Source organism: Lepisosteus platostomus, chromosome 3, assembly GCF_059453375.1.
Source record: "Lepisosteus platostomus isolate fLepPlt1 chromosome 3, fLepPlt1.hap1, whole genome shotgun sequence".
Taxonomy (NCBI): domain Eukaryota; kingdom Metazoa; phylum Chordata; class Actinopteri; order Semionotiformes; family Lepisosteidae; genus Lepisosteus; species Lepisosteus platostomus.
This window is the reverse complement of record NC_142613.1, coordinates 75,522,136-75,544,446: the sequence shown is the minus strand read 5'-3', so window position 1 is coordinate 75,544,446 and position 22,311 is coordinate 75,522,136. Positions and strand designations below refer to the sequence as shown.

At 45.8% G+C, this 22,311-nt stretch overlaps 1 protein-coding gene across 2 annotated transcripts; it reads left to right on the top strand.

The window, feature by feature from the left end:
* The first annotated feature begins 277 nt into the window (after window positions 1-277).
* On the top strand, window positions 278-22,310 carry lrp11 (low density lipoprotein receptor-related protein 11). 2 transcript variants are annotated; one of them, XM_088626843.1, is made up of 9 exons: window positions 281-1,202; window positions 5,716-5,873; window positions 10,589-10,730; window positions 13,573-13,698; window positions 15,086-15,304; window positions 16,563-16,733; window positions 18,123-18,179; window positions 19,342-19,446; window positions 20,602-22,310. In XM_088626843.1, exons 1-9 carry the CDS (start codon window positions 581-583, stop codon window positions 20,754-20,756), a joined length of 1,755 nt encoding a protein of 584 aa, XP_088482969.1. In that variant the 5' UTR covers window positions 281-580; the 3' UTR covers window positions 20,757-22,310. The 2 variants fall into 2 exon arrangements, with proteins under 2 accessions (XP_088482970.1, XP_088482969.1); XM_088626844.1 differs by lacking the exon at window positions 19,342-19,446 and having other exon boundaries at window positions 278-1,202.
* Window position 22,311: the final 1 nt, after the last annotated feature.

Sequence of the window (22,311 nt, the reverse complement as noted above, 5' to 3'; positions counted from 1 at the left end):
GTGTGAGGTTTATTGATTTTATTTATTTATCCGTCCAGTTTTGCCAAATCTATACACGTAGAAGGTATTCCTACTTCTGAATATTACTTCTTTATACAACTGAATTAATACATTTAATTTGATCACATTTATATTCCTATTCCTTTCAGGGGAAAAGTATTTTTAACATCTTATATTGTGAAGGAAACAGTCTATTAATCACACACTACACGGTGAGCGCTTAGCTACAGTGCGCAAGTCGGGCACTGAAAGACAGCGGCGAGTGCGACCGATTCCGCGTTTTGCACACTATTGACGTCATGGGTCTGCGATCTCTTCCATCGCTGGATGGAGCTGTCTGTCCTCGCCGGTGCTGAGCTGCTCAGGGCCTCCATGTTACCGTCAAGGTAGCGCACAGCAGGGTTTTACACAGAGGACCGTGGACGACACGGTGCGTCGCGCATCTGGGCTGTGTTTACAGTGTAAGACGTCATGTTTTAACAAAGAGCGAGGGGTCTCTTTTTTTTTATTTAGCTCGATTTGACCTTCAGGGGGTGATGAAGAGGTGAAGATTACTTTCCGGGGAACCTCTGATTACAACATGAAAATGTTACATGCAAATATGCCACGGTCGTCCGCATCTCCGCAGTCCCACCGTCTGCTGTGCTGCGTGACGCTGCTTTTCACCGGCCAGTGCGTTTTGGCCAAATTCTCCCAGATATCGGATTTGAAATCGAAGCTTTCTGGGGTAGAGGAGCTCTTGGAGGAGTTTCGGAAGCAGCTCCAGCAGGACCAGGAGCACAAGAGGGAAGACGGAGCGGGCGACGAGTGCCTGAACAGCTACAACGCCATAGAGGACTACATCATCAGGGCGAGGGACTCCATTGAGCTGGGAGCCACCTTCCTGACCGCGCCGGCCAGGGTGTACAGCTGGAGAGACTGCCTCCACGCCTGCTGCTCCGATCCCCACTGCACCGTCGCAGTCGCGGAGCAAGAGCGGGGAAGGTCGGAAGAGAGCCTCAGCTGTTTCTTATTTAACTGCACTTACCGGGGCAGGAATATCTGTAAGTTCTCTTTGCAGGAAGGCTACAACAGCTACAGCCGCGTTTACAACGCGACCCTGCGCCCCGCCGCCGGCGGGTCGAATTCGGACCTTCCGGAACACCCGAGTTCAAGAGGGGGACCCCGTGTCAAAACCATAGAGGACGATTCAGCCATAGAAGGTAAGTTACTCTGATTCCTTTTGACCAGTTAAGCAAATGCATGTAGCCTACACTGTAATACTGAACATCACTGTCTTTTGAAGTCGACTGATAAAACGCTTATGTGTTTGAAATCGAGTACTAAAAACACTTGGTTGGAGGGAGTACTGAGGCTGAAAACCTTAATTAAATTAAGGTGCTACAGTACATTAGTGTGCCTGGCAGTATTATCTGCATAGAGTGAGCTGGGTCTTTCGGTAATTCACGTTTTAACATGAATTCTAAAATCGCTTCTAATGTCTGGAAAGGAACTTTTGTGCATATCCATACCCGGTAATTCATGCCAAAGCACAATATTTTCCGATAATATGAAAACAACACTTAATATTGCACAGAAGTTACAAATCCTCAGGCGTTTTTAAGTCAAGAGGGATGGACATTCTTTCTTTCCGAATACATTATGTCTTTCTAAATTAAAAGCTTCTTGAACTGTACATAATGGGACACGATCATACTTCCTGTTGTGTACTGACCCAGTCCATCAGTTGTCCAGTTTGTCTAGATGGCCTTATTTACTGTCCATATTGTGGTGGAGGCACTCAGTAAAGATAAGCTCTTACATTAGAGTATTCCCAGCATAGGATTTAGACCCCAAAAGATTCAACTGATGAAAGAAAACTGAAGCAGAAAATCCATTCGTAGCAGGTCAGAGCCCTAGTCCCGTGTCCCAGAGACTGGACCGGTTGCACTGTGAAACTACTGTATCTGAAATCCTTACTCAAGGCAGTAATAGCAGAAACTGCCGAATTTCTGGACCTCGTCCACGTTGTGACTGTGATGCTGGTGGGCTTAGCAGGATTTACAAAGCCGGTGATAATCAAAGGAAAGGGTTGACATGATTTGAGCTGTGAGCTGATGGATGATGTCAGGAGGCTTTTAGGATTGTAGGCCCCAGAGATCATTGGCAGAAAAAAACACAGCCCACAGGCTCAGCATTACTGTGAGATACTTAAACATGTCTGGAGAAAACAGAGTTGAGAAAACATATAGTTGAGACCTTCCACCACCCTATAACTAAATATCCATTTGATCCATGGCTTTTTCGCCATACCCTGCCAGACACGTTCCTATTTTTCCTGCTGTGCCCCTGCCGTACCTTGGTACAGGAAGTGTCCTCTAGGATTGTCACATCCACTCAGTCCGACCCTACCACTGGTCCTGGAGCAAGGCCACACATATAGTTAATGGACGGTTGCGAACTAGAATTGACAGCACCATAGCAGCTGTTGTACTGAGGGGCCTGGCTGCTCCTAATATCCACCGCGGCCTCAGCAGGCCCTGTGGATGCCAGGGCTCATGGTGTCTGGGGAGCGTGTCACTTGTCACCCTCTCAGCTTTTGGTAAACAGTTTGATAATGTCGTAGGGTGGAGGGGGGGAAGGGGGGGTTGTTCATCAGGGCAGGCAGAAGTGTGTATGCCTCATATGGGCTCAGATCCAGAGTCAACTGCCTGTACGTCATATGCAAAAGTACCCCAGGACTCTGACTTTCTGCACAGACTGGGTGCCTGGAAAAGGCTGCCGTGCTGTGGGCCAGGGTTACTAAGCTTAGCAATACAATAGATAAGGTGTTGCTTCCTTGTGTAGGGCATCGGCAGCTGTTTAATTAGTCTGCTACAGTGATGTTTTTGCTGACAAATCCTACACCATCGATGACTGGTCTTCAAGGGTAATAGATTGGTGCTCTTGTGGACTGTGCTTTGGGCTCAATGTATGATTTTACCATCTGTGCATTTTTATGTTGCTTTCAGTTAAAAGGCACAGATTGTCCCACAGATTATGTGTATGCAAGGGGCATTTAAACCTTTTTTGAGTGATGCAGAAGGACTTACTTTGGCACACCTTTCTTCTGCATAAAAATCTGCATCTACACTGCATGATAATGTCAAGGTTGAAACAAGGATATGCTGCACCACAAAACGTTTTGTATTGAAGGAGATATATTGAGACAAACTCTTACTCACCCGCCGAGAAGAGATTCCAGGAGCAGCCCAGTATAAAAGCTGCTTCTGTCTGACATACAAGCAAAATGCTCTGATATTTCTGCCCGCAGTGCTTTCATCCGAGAGTAAAATCAAAGAGCTAAAGACCTCATATACAAGTGATTAGAAAAATACTTTTTTTAAGAGATATCATTTTAGTTTAGTCATAATGTTGTAATGGCACGCCAGTGAGGCAGGACTCGTAGCGCGATCCAGGAACGTGAGAGAGCCCACTCGCCAGGCGAGAGGAAGCCAAGCTGGGGAACCTGCGAGTGGCTCACAGGGAAACCCAGGAGCTCTGTGTTATTACTGGGACCCGGGGGAGCCCTGGGGACGAGGAGCAGGCTGCTCGCTGGCAGGCGTGTCTAGCTGGGGAGCCGGGGGGCTCGGTCTGCAGAGAGGGCGAACCGGGGAGTCTTGGTCAAGTGTCGTCTGAGTCCAAAGCTGGGAAGAAACCGGCAGTGTCACGGACGTCCAAAGGGACTAACCGTGGGGAGCAGGAGAGCGGAAAAAGACCCATATGCGTAGCGGCGAGACGGGAAAAAGGCCCGGGCTCATTAGTGCAAAGAGTTCAGGAATGCCGTATAGAAACCTATGCCCTCAGGGAGCGGACGTGGGGCGCCCTGGTGCTAGGCGGGTCTCAGGACATCCGAACGTCAATGCTGAGCGAGGGCAGAGTGCAAGACCTGGAAATATATAGCCCAAGGGAAAGAGAGGGACAGGAAGGACAGCAGACCGGAAACTAGGGACAGGACAGAGAAGGAGCGCCCTCTGGCTGCAGAGGGCGTGGCAGGCAGGCAAGAAGCCGTAGGGAGAGACCCGTCAATGAGGCCAGCGAAGGTCAGACACAAGGAAGGTGCTGTGGGACGAGAGGCTCAGTGTCGAAGCTCAAATACAGAGCCCAGAGCTCCGACGGGTCCAAGTGTTCATACTGAAGAACACCTGTTCGTTATTACCCCGTGTCGGGAGGGACAGTCCCTCATGAAAAACCGATGTCACTCGAGTAGAGATAATCATTTTCACGCCTGTCATTGAAAATGGAGCAGCTGGGGTGAAGGGCCTTGCTCAGGGGCCCAACACAGTAGGATTCCTCTGCCGGCCGCGGGATTTGAATCGGCAACCTTCCAGCCTCAGAGCCACCGCTCCGCCCAACATATTTATCTAGTTTAAGGGATTCTTGCACTTGTTTACAAAACGAGGACATTTTATGATCTGCAATGGAATTTTAGAACTAATTTGGCTGAGATAGCTCCCAAACTTCTCGCAACTGTTTATTTAAATCCATTTTGAAGGGGTCGTAGCAACAGTATTTCTGTTTAAACCTGTAGAAATCTTTTTTTGATTACATAGACATCTTTAATACTGTAGAACTACTTTCGTGTCTGTAAACCAAACTTTCAGCTATTTTGTTTCAGCTCTCTAGTTGATGCTGAAGTTCTTTTACCAGGTGTGTGCTTGTGATAGTCCCTGGTGACCGGATCCCTGGCATGAATGTCAGGGCTGTTAATTAACTGGTGTTTGTCAGGAATCGAGAACCAAGGTTTTGAGTTTCCTGCATGTGACGAATGACACCACAATTGGTCAGAGCTTTTGAACAACTAATTTTCTGTTTTCATATAGCAGTGTCTGTAGAGAATACTAAAAAAAAATAAAATGACCATTGAAAGTTTTAAGCTCATATTTTGTTAAATAATAAAGATGAATATTCATACATTCTAACCAATACATTGTTGAAAGAATTTAATCTTTTGGAGCATACAAAAAGCTCTAAAATTATATTAAAATTGTGGCTATACTATGTGTCGATTACAAGTAGCAGTGTCTTGACAGAAACTTGGGTATATCTTTTTAACAAGTATTTTTATGCTTCATGTTTTTGGACAGATATGTCCAAAAGCGACCACTTTAACTGTTCAATCCCAAAACCTATTGGAAAGATTAACTTTTCCTTCTTTCAGGGGACACAAATGTGTGTGTGTCATATTTCAGGCTAATATGAGTTTCACATGTAATAACCCTGTTATTTTTATAATGATCACTCTTGTTGGTGTGTCATACAGAAATGTTTTTCTGGTGTGATGCACACAGCTGAAAACTGCGCGACTTTAACACAAATTTGATGCCCTGTGTTTTACAGATTGCCCTTAGAGAGTCTGTAGTGACCCATAAGATCACGGACTAGGTCCTCAGTACCAAGAAAGAACAGTTTTTATTTTGGAAAGTAAATTACTTCCTATCCTAAATTTTACTTTGTTTCATCAATTAGATTTGTCTTAAGAGGATCAGAACTTTGGGCTTTTTTAAGTGTCCTCTTGCATCTATCAATTCCCAGAGGACCAAATATAAAGAGATTCCTAAGCACTCAACACTTAGTCACAGCAGATAACCTCCAGCAGGTGATCAATAATAAGAACGACCCGGAGGATCCCCAAGTGTTTTGACAGTACAGTGGCGCGGATCGATGGGGCTTCTCTTCTCTTGTTTTTCCACGCAGACAGCGATGAGCCCCCCCGCAGTGATGCTGGGCAGGACGTGGTCATACAGCTGCCCACCGACTGGGCAGTTCTGGACGGGAGGGACAGCGTAGACGATCACGGAATCCCACGCTACGAATGGACCTTACTGCAAGGTGATCCCTCCGTAAATACCAAGGTAAGGAACTAACAGAGGTCGTCTCAATATGTCTCATGATAGGAACAAGCACCTGCCACCTCCTCATTTACTGCATTGCTATTTTATGCATTCCAGCATGGCTGGCATGAACCTTGGGCCAATCAGCTGCTAGAGGCCATACGAGTGGGATGAGATCATTGCCTTTCCCTGCCTGTAGTCTCTGTCCTGTGCTTTTTTTAAGGATGGACAAAATTGAACGCTTTTTTGTTCTTCTTTCTCAGTAGCATTTTCTGGCCTCTGTTATCTTCTGGGTTTATTTCTCATGTTTTGCTAAGTATGGTTTGTGTTTTCTGACACACCACTTTGTTTTTTGTCCTGCTGGTCTGGCCCGCCACCCTGTTTTATGGGTAACTTCTAATCCTCAATGGGCATAGACTTGGAAACAGGGGTGAAAGAGACCAATTAAATGAACGTTTCATTCACAACAAGATATTCAGAATGAAAATCAGAAGACACTGTGTAAAAATAAGCTCCTCATGGTATCGTCCTAAACCTTTTTAAAGTAAAGAAAACATTATCTGAAGCTGAATAAACAAGCGTCTATTTACCTGGCATTGTGGTGAGTCACTGAAACTACAGAGCTGCCCAGTAGAATTAGGCTGTCCGAGAATTGTTTCCAGATTGAGCCCGATGTGGGATCGTGTGACAGGTTGTACTCAAACGTACTTTATTTTTTAAGCCATAGGTCACTCCCCAGAAACAGAGGACACATTTGCCACAGTGGAAATTTTATATTTTTCACAACAAACTGAATTTTGTAGGTCAGTTATAACATCCACGTGCTAGAAAAAAATTACGCTCGCAAAATAACTCTCGTAACATGACATTAAAAACATTTACCAAAACGTTACAAATATGGTTTACACATATATTAAGCATTTGTTGACTTAAAAGCTATAAAGTGTATTCATGCCTTTGTGGTGAGTCGGAAAAAAACAGAGTCAAACCATTTTGTAATTAACTTATAGGACTCTGTTGGATAAGATTGCATTTAGAAGAATAATTTAATTCTTGGGTATTCAGAATTACATGTAAATAACGACTGAATTTCTGAAAGAAAAGCACTAATTTAAGAAATCTCAAAGTGCTATCATACCTCAATATTAAAGCATACAGATTGGGTAGGTAAAGACCTAATCCTTGTTATAAAAGGTGTGATCCTCACTTGAGAAGCTCATGACAAATTGAGGAGGTTCTTTAAAGTAGTCAGAGAACAGATGCAGCGTGTTTGGTTAGGATACAGCTGGGCTCAGAAGTAGAGTAGGACCTGCATGTGGAAAAAAGGACAGATTGAAAATGCTGCAAGGGTTTAGATAAGAAGCTATTACATTACAACCTCTTTCAAGGACAGAGGCCCTATTGTGTTAAAACTCTCCTGTGAAATCAAGGTGAGAGATGGATAACGTCAGTGCTCCTTACTGTCCAAACCGAAGAGTCGTGTACTGCAAAACATACCAATTAGTCGATGGAAGCATACAAATCAGCAGTTATATTTTTTTCAGCGTTTTGATTTCCTCATTGCAGTGTTCAAAGCTCTTAACGAGCCTTCTTGTCCTGCTGGGTGATTTTAACCCCTCAAGAATGGACTGTGCTACGGTCGTGAGTTAATGCGCGAGTCGTGTCGCTAGCCAGCTGTGACCGAGAGTTGCCAGGCGGGCGGGGGGCAGTCAGTCAGGCGGGGCTCTCTGAGCCCTTTGCAGGCGTGCAGACGTGCCTCTCTCCCTCCCGTCGTCACTGAACCCCCCTGGACGGGGCTGCGATGCCCTGTTAGAAGAGACGTGATCAGACCCCTGGTTGATTGCCTAGGAGCCCTTAAGAGAAGGGGTGACGAAATCCTTTGATCAGTGCGCTACTAGTATGTGGTCATTTCTTGTTTGTAGCCTTCGTATCTTACATTTCATACAGTCATTACAGTCATAAACTTAACACATCTTATATGTATATATAATACTACCATTGGTTAAGTTACTACTCTGAACCACTTTAAAACATTAATATGTGATTGTCACCAATTAAATTAAATTGAAATTAAAATCTCCTGTTTTAAAAGGAATGCGTTTGTTATACAACCCACGAATAATGAAGGTAAGCACATGAACAGTTAGAATCACACTACATAAGTGGCATGTCACTCCCTGAGTGAAAACACCGTGACGTCATCGTGCCCAGACGAGCTCCGCTACAAAAGGACACCTACTGTAGGATTCTGTTTCTGAGTCAGAATAAGAACCTGGGGGAAAGCAACACAGAGGATAATTAGGAGCTTATACCTAAATACCAGATGTAGTAACTTTTATCTCTGGCACTTCCTGTTCCTGCATCAGCATGTGCTTGCAATGGAACTGAATCACAGAAATATGGCAAGCAGGGAGTGACAGCAAAGGATACAACATTGCTGGATATAAAATGTAGGAAAATAGGAAAGATGGAAATGGTTTCGCACCATAATCAGAAATGTGAGACACAGGATATTAGATGCATGGAGAGTCTCAAAATATATAGAACACACAAAAAATCTAAAGGGATAGTGTTAGGACTCTGCTACAGAAAACAGAATGTAGCTATTTGCAGCCATATATAACTAAATCAGGAATATACTGCAAGTGTGAAGTCAGCTGCTCACTAAAATACTCAGGAATGAGCTCTGCAGTTTAGCAGAGGGAATATTTGTTTGAAAACACGAGATCAATACTATCAATATAGAATAAAAAAGCTCTTGATTAAACCATCTTTGATCAGTTATGCTTTGAAGAATACTTTGAAATTATGAAGAGTGAATGGGCCAAAATTTCCCATTGGCCTTTAACAATTATGGCCTCCTAATAATCCCCATCTCTGAACTGGCTTCATCACTCTGCTCTCCTCCTCACTGAGAGCTGGTGTGTGGTGAGTGTACTAGTGCACTCTGGCTGCTGTCACATTATCCAGGTGGGGCTGCACACTGGAGGGGGTGGAGGGGAGTCCCCATTACCTGTAATGTGCTTTGAGCGGAGTGTCCAGAAAAGTGCTGTATAAGTGTAAGCAATTAATAATAATAATAATAATAATAATAATAATAGTGAGACCTCAGTTATTGTTAGTAACCTAGTGTACTATTTCAATCGCCATTCTGCACCGCGAAAACAGATACAGAACCGCAGTGTCTATCCAGAAAAGAAGCAGATATTTGCAGTCTTAAGGGAACATCCTACTGAACTTTTCAGGAGCAGGGAAGTCTATAAGCAGACCTGGTTCAAATTCAACAGCACTGACATTCAACTGAATGGATTTGTTCAGAATCGGTGAAACACTAACCAGAGGACACAAGCATAAAGGACATGGAACGACATTTAAAACAGCTGCTTTCAAGAAACCTCTGGATGCAATCCTTGGACCAAACAAGCTAGAATATCTAAGTAGAACTGAACTGTCCACCCATTTTCTAACCTCTTTATCCAGTACAAAACCCTGGGGGAACACACACACACACTCACTAAAACCAAGAACTAAACCATTGCTTAAAAATACAACATTTTAATCTTGGCTTGGCAGGCAGGTAGTAGCAGAGATATTAGTTTCAGCTGACCTGCCACTAGAGGAAGTCAGATCTCTGTTGCACGGAAACGGGTTCATGTGGTCAAATAATTGACTAATTGGATAAATGGGAAGGGCTGAGAGGCACATTCTCACATGCATTTTATTTAGATAAAATTAAAAAAGAATAGGTTTTCAATTCAATTCAATTTATTTTTATATAGCGCCTTTCATAACAAGGTTGCCCCAAGGCGCTTAACAATACAATTGACGATACATTTTGTCAATACAGAACAGAAGAGAGCAGAGGAGAGGAACCAAAAGCTCCTTAGTAAGGAGTGAAAAAACCTCTAGGGGTCCAAGGTCAACTGGCTGCCCAACCCCTTTGGGCATGCTAACATTATACAATTTAAAAAGGAAAACGATGAGGGTATTAATCCATCCATCCATCATGTCTTCTGTGTGTTAGTACTCCATGCAGATCTCTGTAGACCAGTAAATTCCTCCTAAACAATAGCTACTGTATATCATCGATGTCCCTCTTGGATCCATGGCAATGATGCAGCATCCAACTCAGATGGTGCCCAGCCTGGGCACCATCCAGACATGTGGGGAGGGGAATAGGATAGTTTGGTCAGAACAGATGTATCTACCTGCTGGGCCAACACAGAGACACACAATGGCATGTACTGCAGCCCCAGCAGCCATGGTTGCAGCAGGCTATGATGTAAGGTGTGAGTAGGCTAGGCTGAAGTAATAGGTCTTCAGTCTGGATTTGAATAATGAGAATGACTCGGCATCCCGAATATGGGGTGGGAGACTGTTCCATAAGCTAGGGGCCCTGTAACTAAAGGCTTTACCACCAACTGTTATTTTATGAATGCGTGGAAGATGAAGAAGACCTGAATTCTGTGATCTAAGCAGGCGACTTGGATGGTAAACAGGTTTCATGGTGGTAGTACTGGGTTGTTGAGCGCAGGTTTCTTTGGTGCATTGTGAAGTTGTGAAGAGTTTTGTGTGAGTACAGTAGCTTCTGTCTTGTGGGCTTTTCATCCCTTCGGGATCAGTAAAGTCTTATCTATCTATCTCTCTCTCTATCTGCTCAGGCCTCGTTTAGATTTAGATTAGCCAGTACTGCTGTCCCTGTCGCCTCTCGGTGACTGTGCTCCTTTATTGGGCAGGTCACCCAGCCCGGAGTCCTGAAGCTGAGTGGTCTCCAGGAGGGGTCGTACTGCTTCCAGCTGAGCGTCACGGACACTGCTGGACAGAAGAGCTCAGACAACGTCACCATCACTGTCCTTCCACCTGAGCACAAAGCAGAAGGTGCAGCACAGTCCCCAGAGTCCCCAACAGTACAGCGGTCTCTTAAGGAGCACTGAACAGAGCGTTGTACACTGCAGAGTTATTTAGGGAATCGGTATTTTCGGGTTGTGATGAAATCATTCATGTCCAATTTCTGTTTGATTGCTGATGCCCATACGTACTGACTCAGCCCAAAACAAACAAGCCTACATACGTCAGTTGTGAAATGTCTCTGTAATGCCATACTCCCCGTCACCAAAATCACTCCTTTCCAGTAAAGCCTCCTCAACCAAAAATGACACCTAGTTTTAATTTTAAATTAATTTGATCCAATGTTAATTATGTAATGCATAATAAATGATCACAATAAATGGATAAACCCAAGAACTTTTGACCTAGAGTAAAGAATTAATGAAGACACAACAACAAATTCCTTTCTCACTTCCTTAGAAGGATGTATTGTGGTGCCTTATTCTAAGAGAGGTCTGATGGGCGGAGCGGTGGCTCTGTGGCTCAGGATCTGTGCCTGTGGGTGGAACCAGCCTGTTGCTGGCTCAAATCCCACGGCCGGCAGAGGAATCCTCCTCCGTTGGGCCCCTGAGCAAGGCCCTTCACCCCAACTTTTCCAGGGGCGCCGTATAAATGGCTGACCCTGCACTCTGACCCCCAGCTTCTCTCCCTGTCTGTGTGTCTCATGGAGAGCAAGCTGGGGTATGCGAAAAGACAAATTCCTAATGCAAGAAATTGTATATGGCCAATAAAGTGATCTTAATCAGTGAACACAAGGAGAAAAGTGGTATTGCACCATACAGTACAATGGGCAGCAAAACTCTACAGTCACCAAATGAATCTCCAAATATACCAATATAAGACTTAAACAAAAAAGGTGTTTAACCCACAATTAAAGTACAGCAATCATTGGTGCCTCCTCCAAGACCGGACACTCGTTCAGGGTCCTGTGGAAGAGACCTCAGGCTCAGGGCACCTTTGCACAAACCACTCTGTGATCCTCTGTAACTAGAATCCCTGGCCTCCTTTAACATGCACCTGCAGGCGACGCCAGATCTGTCTTGAGCACCCCAGCCCCTCCCACTTAATGCTCTGAGACAACTAACCTCTCTGTCCTGAAGCAGCTGCCCCCACCGCTGCGGTCTAGCAACCCAAAGTGACCAGGGCAACACCCTTATCTACACCAAGCCCACTGTGAAAATACACCCCTCCCCAGCTACTGCTCAGTCAGCCACTAGGGCGTAGGGGTGGGTCCACTCTTCAAGCCAGTATCCGGGCTGTATCCTGGCAGATCTATAATCCCATAACATAATGTCTGACTGACACTTTCCTTTTTCTCATTGGAATGATGAGAAAGTGTGAATAATGAGAAAGTTTCTCATTTTAAAAAACAGACCCCCAAAGAGAAAATGCCCGTCCATGAAGAACTCGCATGGAGCAAAAACAAAAAAGACACAGGAGTCCCCCAAGAGCCGGGTTAGGAGCCCTAGATCTGGAATTGAAATGACAGGATCTTCTCCCACATGTACTTCATATTATATCTGGAGTCTGGGAGTCTCAAATTTAAAAGGAGTTCAGGGAAATAACATCATTTCCCAAAATGTTTTGATAAACAATTATGGATGTAATACTCGGCTTCATCAAACTTGGAAGAAATTAGCGTGGCTTTGTTTTGATCTTGAAAGCATATTCGTTTTCCGCAGTGTATTAGTATCATTATTAATTATTATTTCTTGATAGTATTCAATATATAGACTGTAGGCACTCAGTCAGGGCAGCCCCAAATGAACCAGACAGGAGACAGCAGTGAGACAAATTTTCATCTTTATTTCACGACGTGCACAACGGGAGAGCCACAATACAACCGAAATGTGCACAAGTAAAACCTGAAGCAGAAAGCAAGCATCAGAGATTAAATACACTTTCAGGTGGGGGTGGCTGATTAACTGCTCTCCCACTTAAAATACTAAATAACTGGCCTCTATTAAATACTGTTTGTGCAGAACCACTTTTTTATGACGTATCAAAACCATGGTGTTGTGCTCTGAAACTGTTTATAATGCTGTTTGGATTCTGATGTGTGACAACTTCAGAAGTGGTGTATTGCTAAGCCATTAACAATAATTAAAAGTACAATGCTTTACTTGGCTAGACTAGTGACGAGTCAGATTCTTATTTCCTAGAGAGCAGGAAGCAATTTCAGCCAGATTACTCCACAGATCACTCGGCCTTTGTCCATAATGGAACATAATTAAGAAATTTGCATTAATAAATGTTACTACTGCATGAAGGTCACTGAGCCAGAGACAGAAGTATTCAGACTGCAGGAAATGTTAATACCCTCTGGGAAATATTAAGTCAGACAAAATATATGTGTTTTATAAAATGTGCGGCATAGTCCATTTTATTATTTAGCAGTGTTGCTTGATTATTAGAGTATTTGTTCTCTTTTTAATGGATTGCAAAATGAATAGATTTGAGGTTCCAAAGCATTGAAAAAAAACACTTTCATACATTGTGCTCAAGATGAATGAAGCATAATGATACTGCATATTAATGTGAATATGTGACTTTGAATACCAGACTCTAAATACTTTAACTCTGGTATAATAGCGCTCAACAGACAAAAAAACAGACACCAATCTATCCCACTTCAAATCAGTTGATTAAATAACCGATGCTGTTATAAAAGAGCATGATGTTGTATTTGGCAAAAAGATACGATTCGTGTTCTTCTGGAGCACAAAGGCCTGCAGGGAATCGAAGACACATTTGTGTCCTGCGTGGCATTTCTCATCTGAGGTCTTTCCTGCTGGGTGCAGTGCTTCACAGCACATGTTTCTCCTCTCTGCAGCTTGTACAGGGCGCTGTTCCCGATACCAGTTCATGTGTGATGATGGCTGCTGCATCGACATCACGTATGCATGTGACGGGAAACAGCAGTGTCCAGACAGGTCTGATGAGGCCTTCTGCCAGAGCTGTGAGTACTGCGGCGGTTTGCGTGACCAACGTTTCAAGGAACTGAGTGACCGGGGCCTCTCAGTGCTCAAGTCTCCGTTTAGGAGTGATTTCAGCAGTTAAAAGTGGTTTAGCTGCAGTATCATATCTTTCTTTTTCCTATTTCTTAAAAAAATCCCAAACAAATAACAGTAATATAATCAACATTGGTAACATAAGGCTGCAAATAAACATTAATAAAAAAAGATTTCGTATTTTAGAAACAGAGCCAAAGCCTACTTGATAAAATAACCATAACTGTAAACTTTTATATGCAAAACCAAAGGATTTTTTTAAGCTAACCCATTTTACCTCAGTGTTTATTTTGAGGCCTTGAGGGTGAACAGTTGGGCGGAAGTGGGGGGGAAACAGCTCCACTGCTGCAGGCCCCCAGTCTGTCAAGTTCATCTGCTGCGGTCTGGGCTGCTCCGACCGCCCTGGGAAATACAAAAGTCAGAACCTGCTGGCCACCACACAGCAGACCGCGTGAACACGTGTGAGGGCTGTTCCCTGGCGACAGGCCGGCCGAGTGACAGGAGAGCGACAGGCGGGCCGAGTGACAGGAGAGCGACAGGCCGGCCGAGTGACAGGAGAGCGACAGGCCGGCCGAGTGACAGGCGGGCGACAGGCCGGCCGAGTGACAGGAGAGCGACAGGCCGGCCGAGTGACAGGAGAGCGACAGGCCGGCCGAGTGACAGGCGGGCGACAGGCGGGCCGAGTGACAGGAGAGCGACAGGCCGGCCGAGTGACAGGAGAGCGACAGGCCGGCCGAGTGACAGGAGAGCGACAGGCGGGCCGAGTGACAGGAGAGCGACAGGCCGGCCGAGTGACAGGAGAGCGACAGGCGGGCCGAGTGACAGGAGAGCGACAGGCCGGCCGAGTGACAGGAGAGCGACAGGCGGGCCGAGTGACAGGAGAGCGACAGGCGGGCCGAGTGACAGGAGAGCGACAGGCCGGCCGAGTGACAGGAGAGCGACAGGCGGGCCGAGTGACAGGAGAGCGACAGGCCGGCCGAGTGACAGGAGAGCGACAGGCCGGCCGAGTGACAGGAGAGCGACAGGCCGGCCGAGTGACAGGAGAGCGACAGACGGGCCGAGTGACAGGAGAGCGACAGGCCGGCCGAGTGACAAGAGAGCGACAGGCCTGCCGAGTGACAGGCGAGCGACAGGCGGGCCGAGTGACAGGAGAGCGACAGTCCGGCCGAGTGACAGGAGAGCGACAGGCCGGCCGAGTGACAGGCGGGCGACAGGCGGGCCGAGTGACAGGAGAGCGACAGGCCAGCCGAGTGACAGGAGAGCGACAGGCCGGCCGAGTGACAGGAGAGCGACAGGCCGGCCGAGTGACAGGCGAACTCTCTGTTTTGCCTCTAGTTGATGGAAGCCGGAAAGCCGTGAGCCACTCCTCGGACACCGCCGGCCGCCTGGACACCGCACCCTACTCCGAGGACGGGGGCGACAGGGTGATGTTGCTGGGGGAGCCCCGAAAGGCAGTGGAAGACCTGAATTCTCCGGTTCATTCCTATGACGGGGGGGCGGCCTCCCCTCCTCGGCCTCACACCCAGACAGAGCAGGACGGCAGAGAGGTCTCGGGTATGCTTGCCGGAGGGAGAGGTGGGGTCTGTCAGCTGTGCCTCACAGCCCTGAGGTCCTGTTAGCGTTCAGCCAGCACTACAGATCGTTCTCCCCGCGTCTTCTCCTCGGTCCTCCCTGAGTCGAGCACTCGAAACAGAAGCAGTAGCCTTGCAGTGGGTGCTGGGGAAATAGCCGTTTCAACAGCGTAGCATCAGCAACATCACAAAAACCTCCGAAACCACCTGGACGCACAATTTGATTGAATAGATTAATTTAGGTGTACCACAAATCTTATATTTCTGTGCTATTTATTTATCTTTTATGTGCTAAATGACACAAGATGCACCAGGAGTTTACCTCAATGTTGTAAACATTAGTGAGATACTTTTTTTACATCACACTACATGTTTTAGACCTTTCAAGCATTTCATTAAGAATATGTCTGTTCTACTCTTTATTAATATAACTCTCAATCTCAGTCTCACTTTATATGTATTCTAAAAGCAACATTACACATTAGGAAGACCTGAAAGCCTCCCAATACCACTTTTGAGAATGTCACCTTCTTTAATATATTCAATCACACAATATTTGTTTATACCTTTGCATCTATTGTGTTATAAAATATAATGAGTTCAAAAAGGAATGTAAAAACTATTTGTGTTTAGTTTTCATTAAATGACACTGTCATATAGGTTAACTGAATTAATTAATTCTAATTAATAATTAATAACATACAGGAAAATGCTGACTGAAGTTGTCGTCTTAGTTGTTAACTGGTTGAGAGATTTGTGCAGCTATATGCCACTGTTTTCTAATGTAATCGTTACAAGAGTTATAGCAGAGCACAAAATGACTAAATAGTAATACTAATACATGTGTCATCATTAAAGAACAGAAAAAGACTCTGATGCAAGGATTATTAAATGAACTGAACATATTGTGTTACCCCATTGTGTTATGGAGAAATGTAGGTATGGTGGTTAATTCAACATGAAGGGATTCTCTGTAATAGGTAATACTAATAGGGCTTAACAGAGCTTTCCCTTCTGCTCCGCTGTGTGCTGAACACTGAAGGCAGACTACAACAACGTAATATATTGTTCCCAGCAGAGGAAGGGCAGGTGGTACACAGTGCACCTCAGTTTTAAGTTATCCGATCCTCCAATTACTGTGAGATGGATCTGTTTCTCTTCCTTGCATGAGAGGAACAGGACCCTCAACAGCCAACAGTTTTACCCTGGTCGTGAGAGAGGTGACGCTTGTGTGTCCACAGACCACTGTCTGGCGCCCCCTGCTGCTGGTCCCTGCAAAGGCCTCTTCCCACGCTGGTATTTTGATGGGGCCGACGGCACCTGCAAGCATTTCATCTACGGAGGCTGCAGAGGCAATGGGAACAACTTCCTGCAGGAGGCCGACTGCGTCAACGAGTGCGTCAGGAAGCCAGGTGCCCCAGCTCTTCCGGTCACGTCTGCGGCCTCATTCATGCAACTGCACGTGTCACGACTGAACCTTACACCCCCCTTGAATGTGAAGCCCACATGTTAGAGTTGCAATATCTTTTCGACCTGCAGTTAACACGGTGGTGCTTTTAAAAGTGCACTTTCTCTGCAGGCGTTGCCAAAAGCCGTGTAGCGGGGATTTTGCAAGCAGCAAAGGAGCAAGCCGAGAGGGAAATCCCACAGAGTGAAACTTTTTTCCCCTTGTAATCCCACTTTTTTCTCCGGACAGCAGCAGACAAAAACAGGACACTAATTGCAAAACATGACGCTAATATTAGGGAGAGACAGTCCCCCGCTTTGTGAAGGGGGTTTCAGACGTATCCTAGATTGTTTTGAGCTGTACAGGAATTTTGAAGTCGGGATTTTGAGTTTTGAAAGGAATTTTGAGCTTGAATTTGACTAAAACTGATTTTTGATGGTAGTGTTGAAAATCACGGGCGTGTAACTGTAGGAATGGAATGGAGCAGTGGGTGAGCCCCTGGACAGGTAGTGGGTTCAGGTCCCTGCTGCAGACCGAGCTGTTGCATCATTGGACAAGCTGTCTTCCTGCTTTTGACTAGCATTGCTGGGGACCTTCCTCGCAATGTGCCAGTCCCATCCTGGGGGGAGTCACCTGCTCTGTGTTCGCGTGCTGCTGCAGTAACCAGGATGAGTCCCATAGCTCACCCAGTGATCCGCTGTGCTCTTTCACAGCCTGTGCCAAGCCTGTCCCTCTCTGTAGATCAGACCTTATGTCGCTTATTTCCTCTAGCGGTGGTAGTAATTGGCCTGGGTTGTCTTCTGCTCTCTACGTTTCAAGTGTGGAATTTCCTTTGGAAATTTAATTGCATACATTAAATGCTCCAATGATCTCCCTTCTAGATCAAAGTCTGAGCCTAGGTGTAAAAATACACACGTCACTTGAAGTGGCAAAGCAGATCCCTTTCAAAATTTTCATTCCGCACAGCAAAATCCAAGAAATTCATCCCTAGTAAAATAATATCATGCAATGCCAACCAGGCAGTGAAAAGGCTTTCTGAAATGTTGCCTTTGACTTGCAATATTCTGTTTCATCTAGATTGACTCGGGGTGAACATGAAAACAATAAAAGTCAGTAGACCATGAATATTCATCAAAACATGACGTGAAATGTTCAAACAACTGAGGCCAAATTCAAAATAATCATCACCTTGAAACTGTACGTAGATTTGATTCAAATGTAATTTTGAGAACTGTGGTATTTCATGAACTCACGTGGGTCATTAATTGGATATGAAACATGATGGGTCAGGACAGAACTGTTCAGGGAGCAAAGGGAAAAAGCTGAAATAATAAGCGTTTGTTTATGTTTTTAGGAAGAGCTGTACCAAAGAACACCACGGACCCTCCGTCTAGAGTGGAGTCAGAACCTTGTAAGTTCACAAATGTAGATAATTATAATAATAATAATTGCTTACACTTATATAGCGCTATTCTGGACACTCCACTCAAAGCGCTTTACAGGTAATGGGGTCTCCCCTCCACCACCACCAATGTGCAGCCCCACCTGGATGATGTGACGGCAGCCATAGTGCGCCAGAACGCTCACCACACACCAGCTATCAGTGGGGAGGAGAGCAGAGAGTAATGAAGCCAATTCATAGATGGGGATTATTAGGAGGCCATGATTGGTAAGGGCCAATGGGAAATTTGGCCAGACGCCGGGGTAACACCCCTACTCTTTTCGAGAAACGCCCTGGGATTATTAATGACCACAGAGTCAGGACCTCGGTTTTCCGTCTCATCCGAAGGACGGCACCTGTTTACAGTATAGTGTCCCCGTCACTATACTGGGGCATTAGGACCCACGTGGACCACAGGGTGAGCGCCCCCTGCTGGGCCCACTAACACCTCTTCCAACATGCACATCCAGATGGAGAAACAGATCCGTTTTCATTATTTAGAGCGAATTGCAGCAGAAGTCGGCAAGCACTTCCTCAGACTGGTGGTAGTGAAGGGGAGTCGCCATTACCTGTAAAGCGCTTTGAGTGGAGTGTCCTGAAAAGCGCTGTATAAGTGTAAGCAGTTATTATTAATGATTATTACTTCAGGGGTGTCCAGCTCATTTGTTTGGCCCACGTGACGGGTGTGGCCAGGGCCTGAGTGACTTACTGTACCTGCGTCTGCATTGTCTGAGTCCGCACACGACGCAGGCGCCTTTGATGGACTTGGCAGTCTCACCCTGCAGGGCAGGCGCTCCCTGCGGTGCTCGATCTCTGATCTCCGTTTCATGGTGTCGCAGATCTAGTCTGGCAGGAGAGTGTCTTTGCATGAAAACGGTGGGACTCAAAACCACAAGGCCCCAGTGCTCACTTCCCCCTCCTCTATATGGCCAGTAAGGTGATCTGATCTGATCTCCCTTGTATCTGAAGGAGACATCTGTGGATCAGCATGTTCCTGTTCCCTTCCAGGCATGTTTTCACACCCGAAGAGGGCTCCAGAGCCGAAACGTTGTGTTTCCTTTCTTCTCTTTTCAGCAGGGAATAAAGCTTTACTCGTCCCTTTCTATTGTAAAGTGCCTGTTGTTTCCCGTAGCTCGCACTGCCAGACCAGATGTCCCGCCGGACAGTGGAGGGGACAGTGGCATCTCCTTGTCAAAACCGGCACAAGGCATAGGTGGACACCCGGCCCCAGAGTCAGGTCTGCAGTTCCGGTGATGTAGTGGTTAATTACTCTATAATTAACTAGAGTCAGCAGGCATATCAGCCTGCAGCTCACAACTGGCAGCCCACTAGAGCTCAGCAGGTGTGAGCCTGGTCAGTACCTGGATGGGAGACCTCCTGGGAAAAACTAAGGCAGCTGCTGGAAGAGGTGTTAGTGGGGCCAGCAGGGGGCGCTCACCCTGCAGTCCATGTGGGTACTAACGCCCCAGTATAGTGACGGGGACACTGTACTTTAAAAGGGCGCCGTCCTTCGGATGAGACATAAAACCGAGGTCCTGACTCTCTGTGGTCATTAAAAATCCCAGGGTGTTTCTCGAAAAGAGTAGGGGTGTAACCCCGGCGTCCTGGCCAAATTTCCCATTGGCCCTTACCAATCATGGCCTCCTAATAATGCCCATCTATGAATTGGCTTCATCACTCTGCTCTCCTCCCCACTGAGAGCTGATCTGTGGGGAGAGTACTGGAGCATCAGGTGGGGCTGCACACTGGTGGGGGTGGAGGGGAGTCTCCATTACCTGTAAAGAGCTTTGAGTGGAGTGTCCAGGAAAGAGCTATATAAGTGTGAGCAATTATTATTATTATTATTATTATTATTATTATTATACCAGATAAAGCGACAGAAGTGCTTCACACATGATGACTAAAAGTAGAGAACCTCTGCCTATTCTTTACGTACAAAAGCAAGCTTCTCAACATATGAGACCCGACGTAACCCGCATGTTCAAGTCATGCATGCAGCACTCCACAAAGCACCTGAGCCACACCAGGCAAAGGAGCCTCAAATCACTGAGCCGTTGGCGTGGGGAGTTCGCGCCACTATCAAAATATCTTCTTAGCTTTTTTGACAGAAGCGATTGCAGTAGCCATTTAAGATGCTAGCCTTCATATGAAAGGCGAGAATAGGTAGAAGTGGGTTCCCCTCAGGGCCAGGGGGTTGAATTTCTCCTTTAGGTACCGGCTGGAATTGTGTTTTTTCCCCTGCCGCGGGTGCGATTTTAAACCCTCGCTGGTGAAAAGCCCTGAGACAGTCTCCTCCAGGCCCCGTGCGCCTCCGTGTTGATTCGTGTGCCTCGTGCGGTGTGTGCGTGACCGGGCGGGCCCTCTCTCTGCCCCCTGCTGTTCCCCTCTCCAGGCGCCGTGGTGCCGCTGGCTCTGGGCCTCGCCATCACCGCCCTGCTCCTGCTCATGGTCGCCTGCCGGCTGCGCCTCGTCCGGCAGAAGCTGAAGAAAGCGCGGCCCATTACCTCGGAGGAGTCCGACTACCTGATCAACGGCATGTACCTGTAGCGTCCGGACCAAGAGCCACCTGGGCAGAGGGACCCCGCCTGCAGCACAGAGGTGGTCTGGAGCGGCCCTCACCTCAGAGGTTTCCAGAACGTATCTGTACCCCCAGGCTCGACGGCCTGTGCTGAAAATTCGAAAGCGGCTACGGGTTTTAATCACCATAAAGGTTATTCCTCTCCCTGCTTGAGTACATTTCCTGGAGCTGACAGTGTGGTGGGGGGCTGAACTGGAAATCAAGAAAAGCCGTTTATCTCCCGATTACCCAGCTCTTACCATAAATATCAGCACTGCTGTCCTTATAACTGTGCAGCTGTTCCATGAACATGCGCTCTTGTCACGTCTCCATTTTTTACTGTGTGTCAGCCCAAATCATCCTTCAGCCTTGTCAGCAGTTTGGTAAAAAAGGTAATTTTTTTAAAACCTAATATTTCCTTGTTTGAGTTTGATTGACATTCGTCTGGTGCATTCTCAGGTTTGAAATGCTGAACGAAGCCCTAAGAAATAAAATGTGCAGAGTTCTGTAATCGTGACAGTGTTGTATTGCCTTTTAATGCTTGTGCCAGGGTGTCATGGTTGTGCCTTCAGTAAAATGACAGTGTCTCATATTCAAAGAAGAATTGATGTACGCCGAGCAGCATACTATAAACATCTTACCCATCATGCTCATCACGAGTTCACTTTGTACATTTTTGTGAAGACCAAAGGGTGAAGGCGATATCCTGAAAGTGTAGTTTCTGGCCTGTATTCCCCCTTCTTTTGTAACAGGGTGAACATTTTGAATGGTACAGCCTTGTGAAATACAGGTCAAATTCTCCTGGAGCCTCCCGTCTTCTCTCAGGATGCTTCCAAATGAATTACTTCGAAAGAAAACAAATCTGGATTGTTTTTTTATTGACCAATATATACAGAGCTAAAAGATCTGTCCAATGCATACAAATTAAATAGTGTAGTTTCACTTGTAATTTAGAAGTTATAGCCCATTCCAATATTACAGCACTACAGAAGTGGAGCCAGTGAGCAGTTAGTCAGATAAAACCATCTTTAGGACTGTTGTATGAAAAGAATCACGTTTTCCTGTTTATAACAAGGACTTGTTGCATATGGTAAACATTTACTGCAATTTAAGTTTTCACCTGCTTCATACCATCAAGCAACAGTTAATCAGTTCTCATATACTTGACAGTTCAAAATGTTTTTCTTTTCATTTTGTTAACATCAAAAAGAGGTGTGACGAGCGTTGCGAGACAAAATGGTTTATAAATGGAACCTAAAAGTGTTCTGCCAGACAAGTACAGCACTGTTCTAGACAACACGGTCAACTTCAAAGAGCGTGGATCGGATGTACTCGTCTTCGGCAAGCTGTTTGCTCATCAAGCATCACATCCGTCTGCTTCACTGTTCAAGGTTTTCAGCTGCTGCATTTGCCAGTGCTGTTACTGTTCTAATTATTGTTAAATGGTATTTATAATATAAATCCTTTAAATATAAATGTTGGATGTAGCTCACCTTTGAATTGTGAGATCTCGGTGTGCTTGGGCATTAAAAAGATGTGCAATAT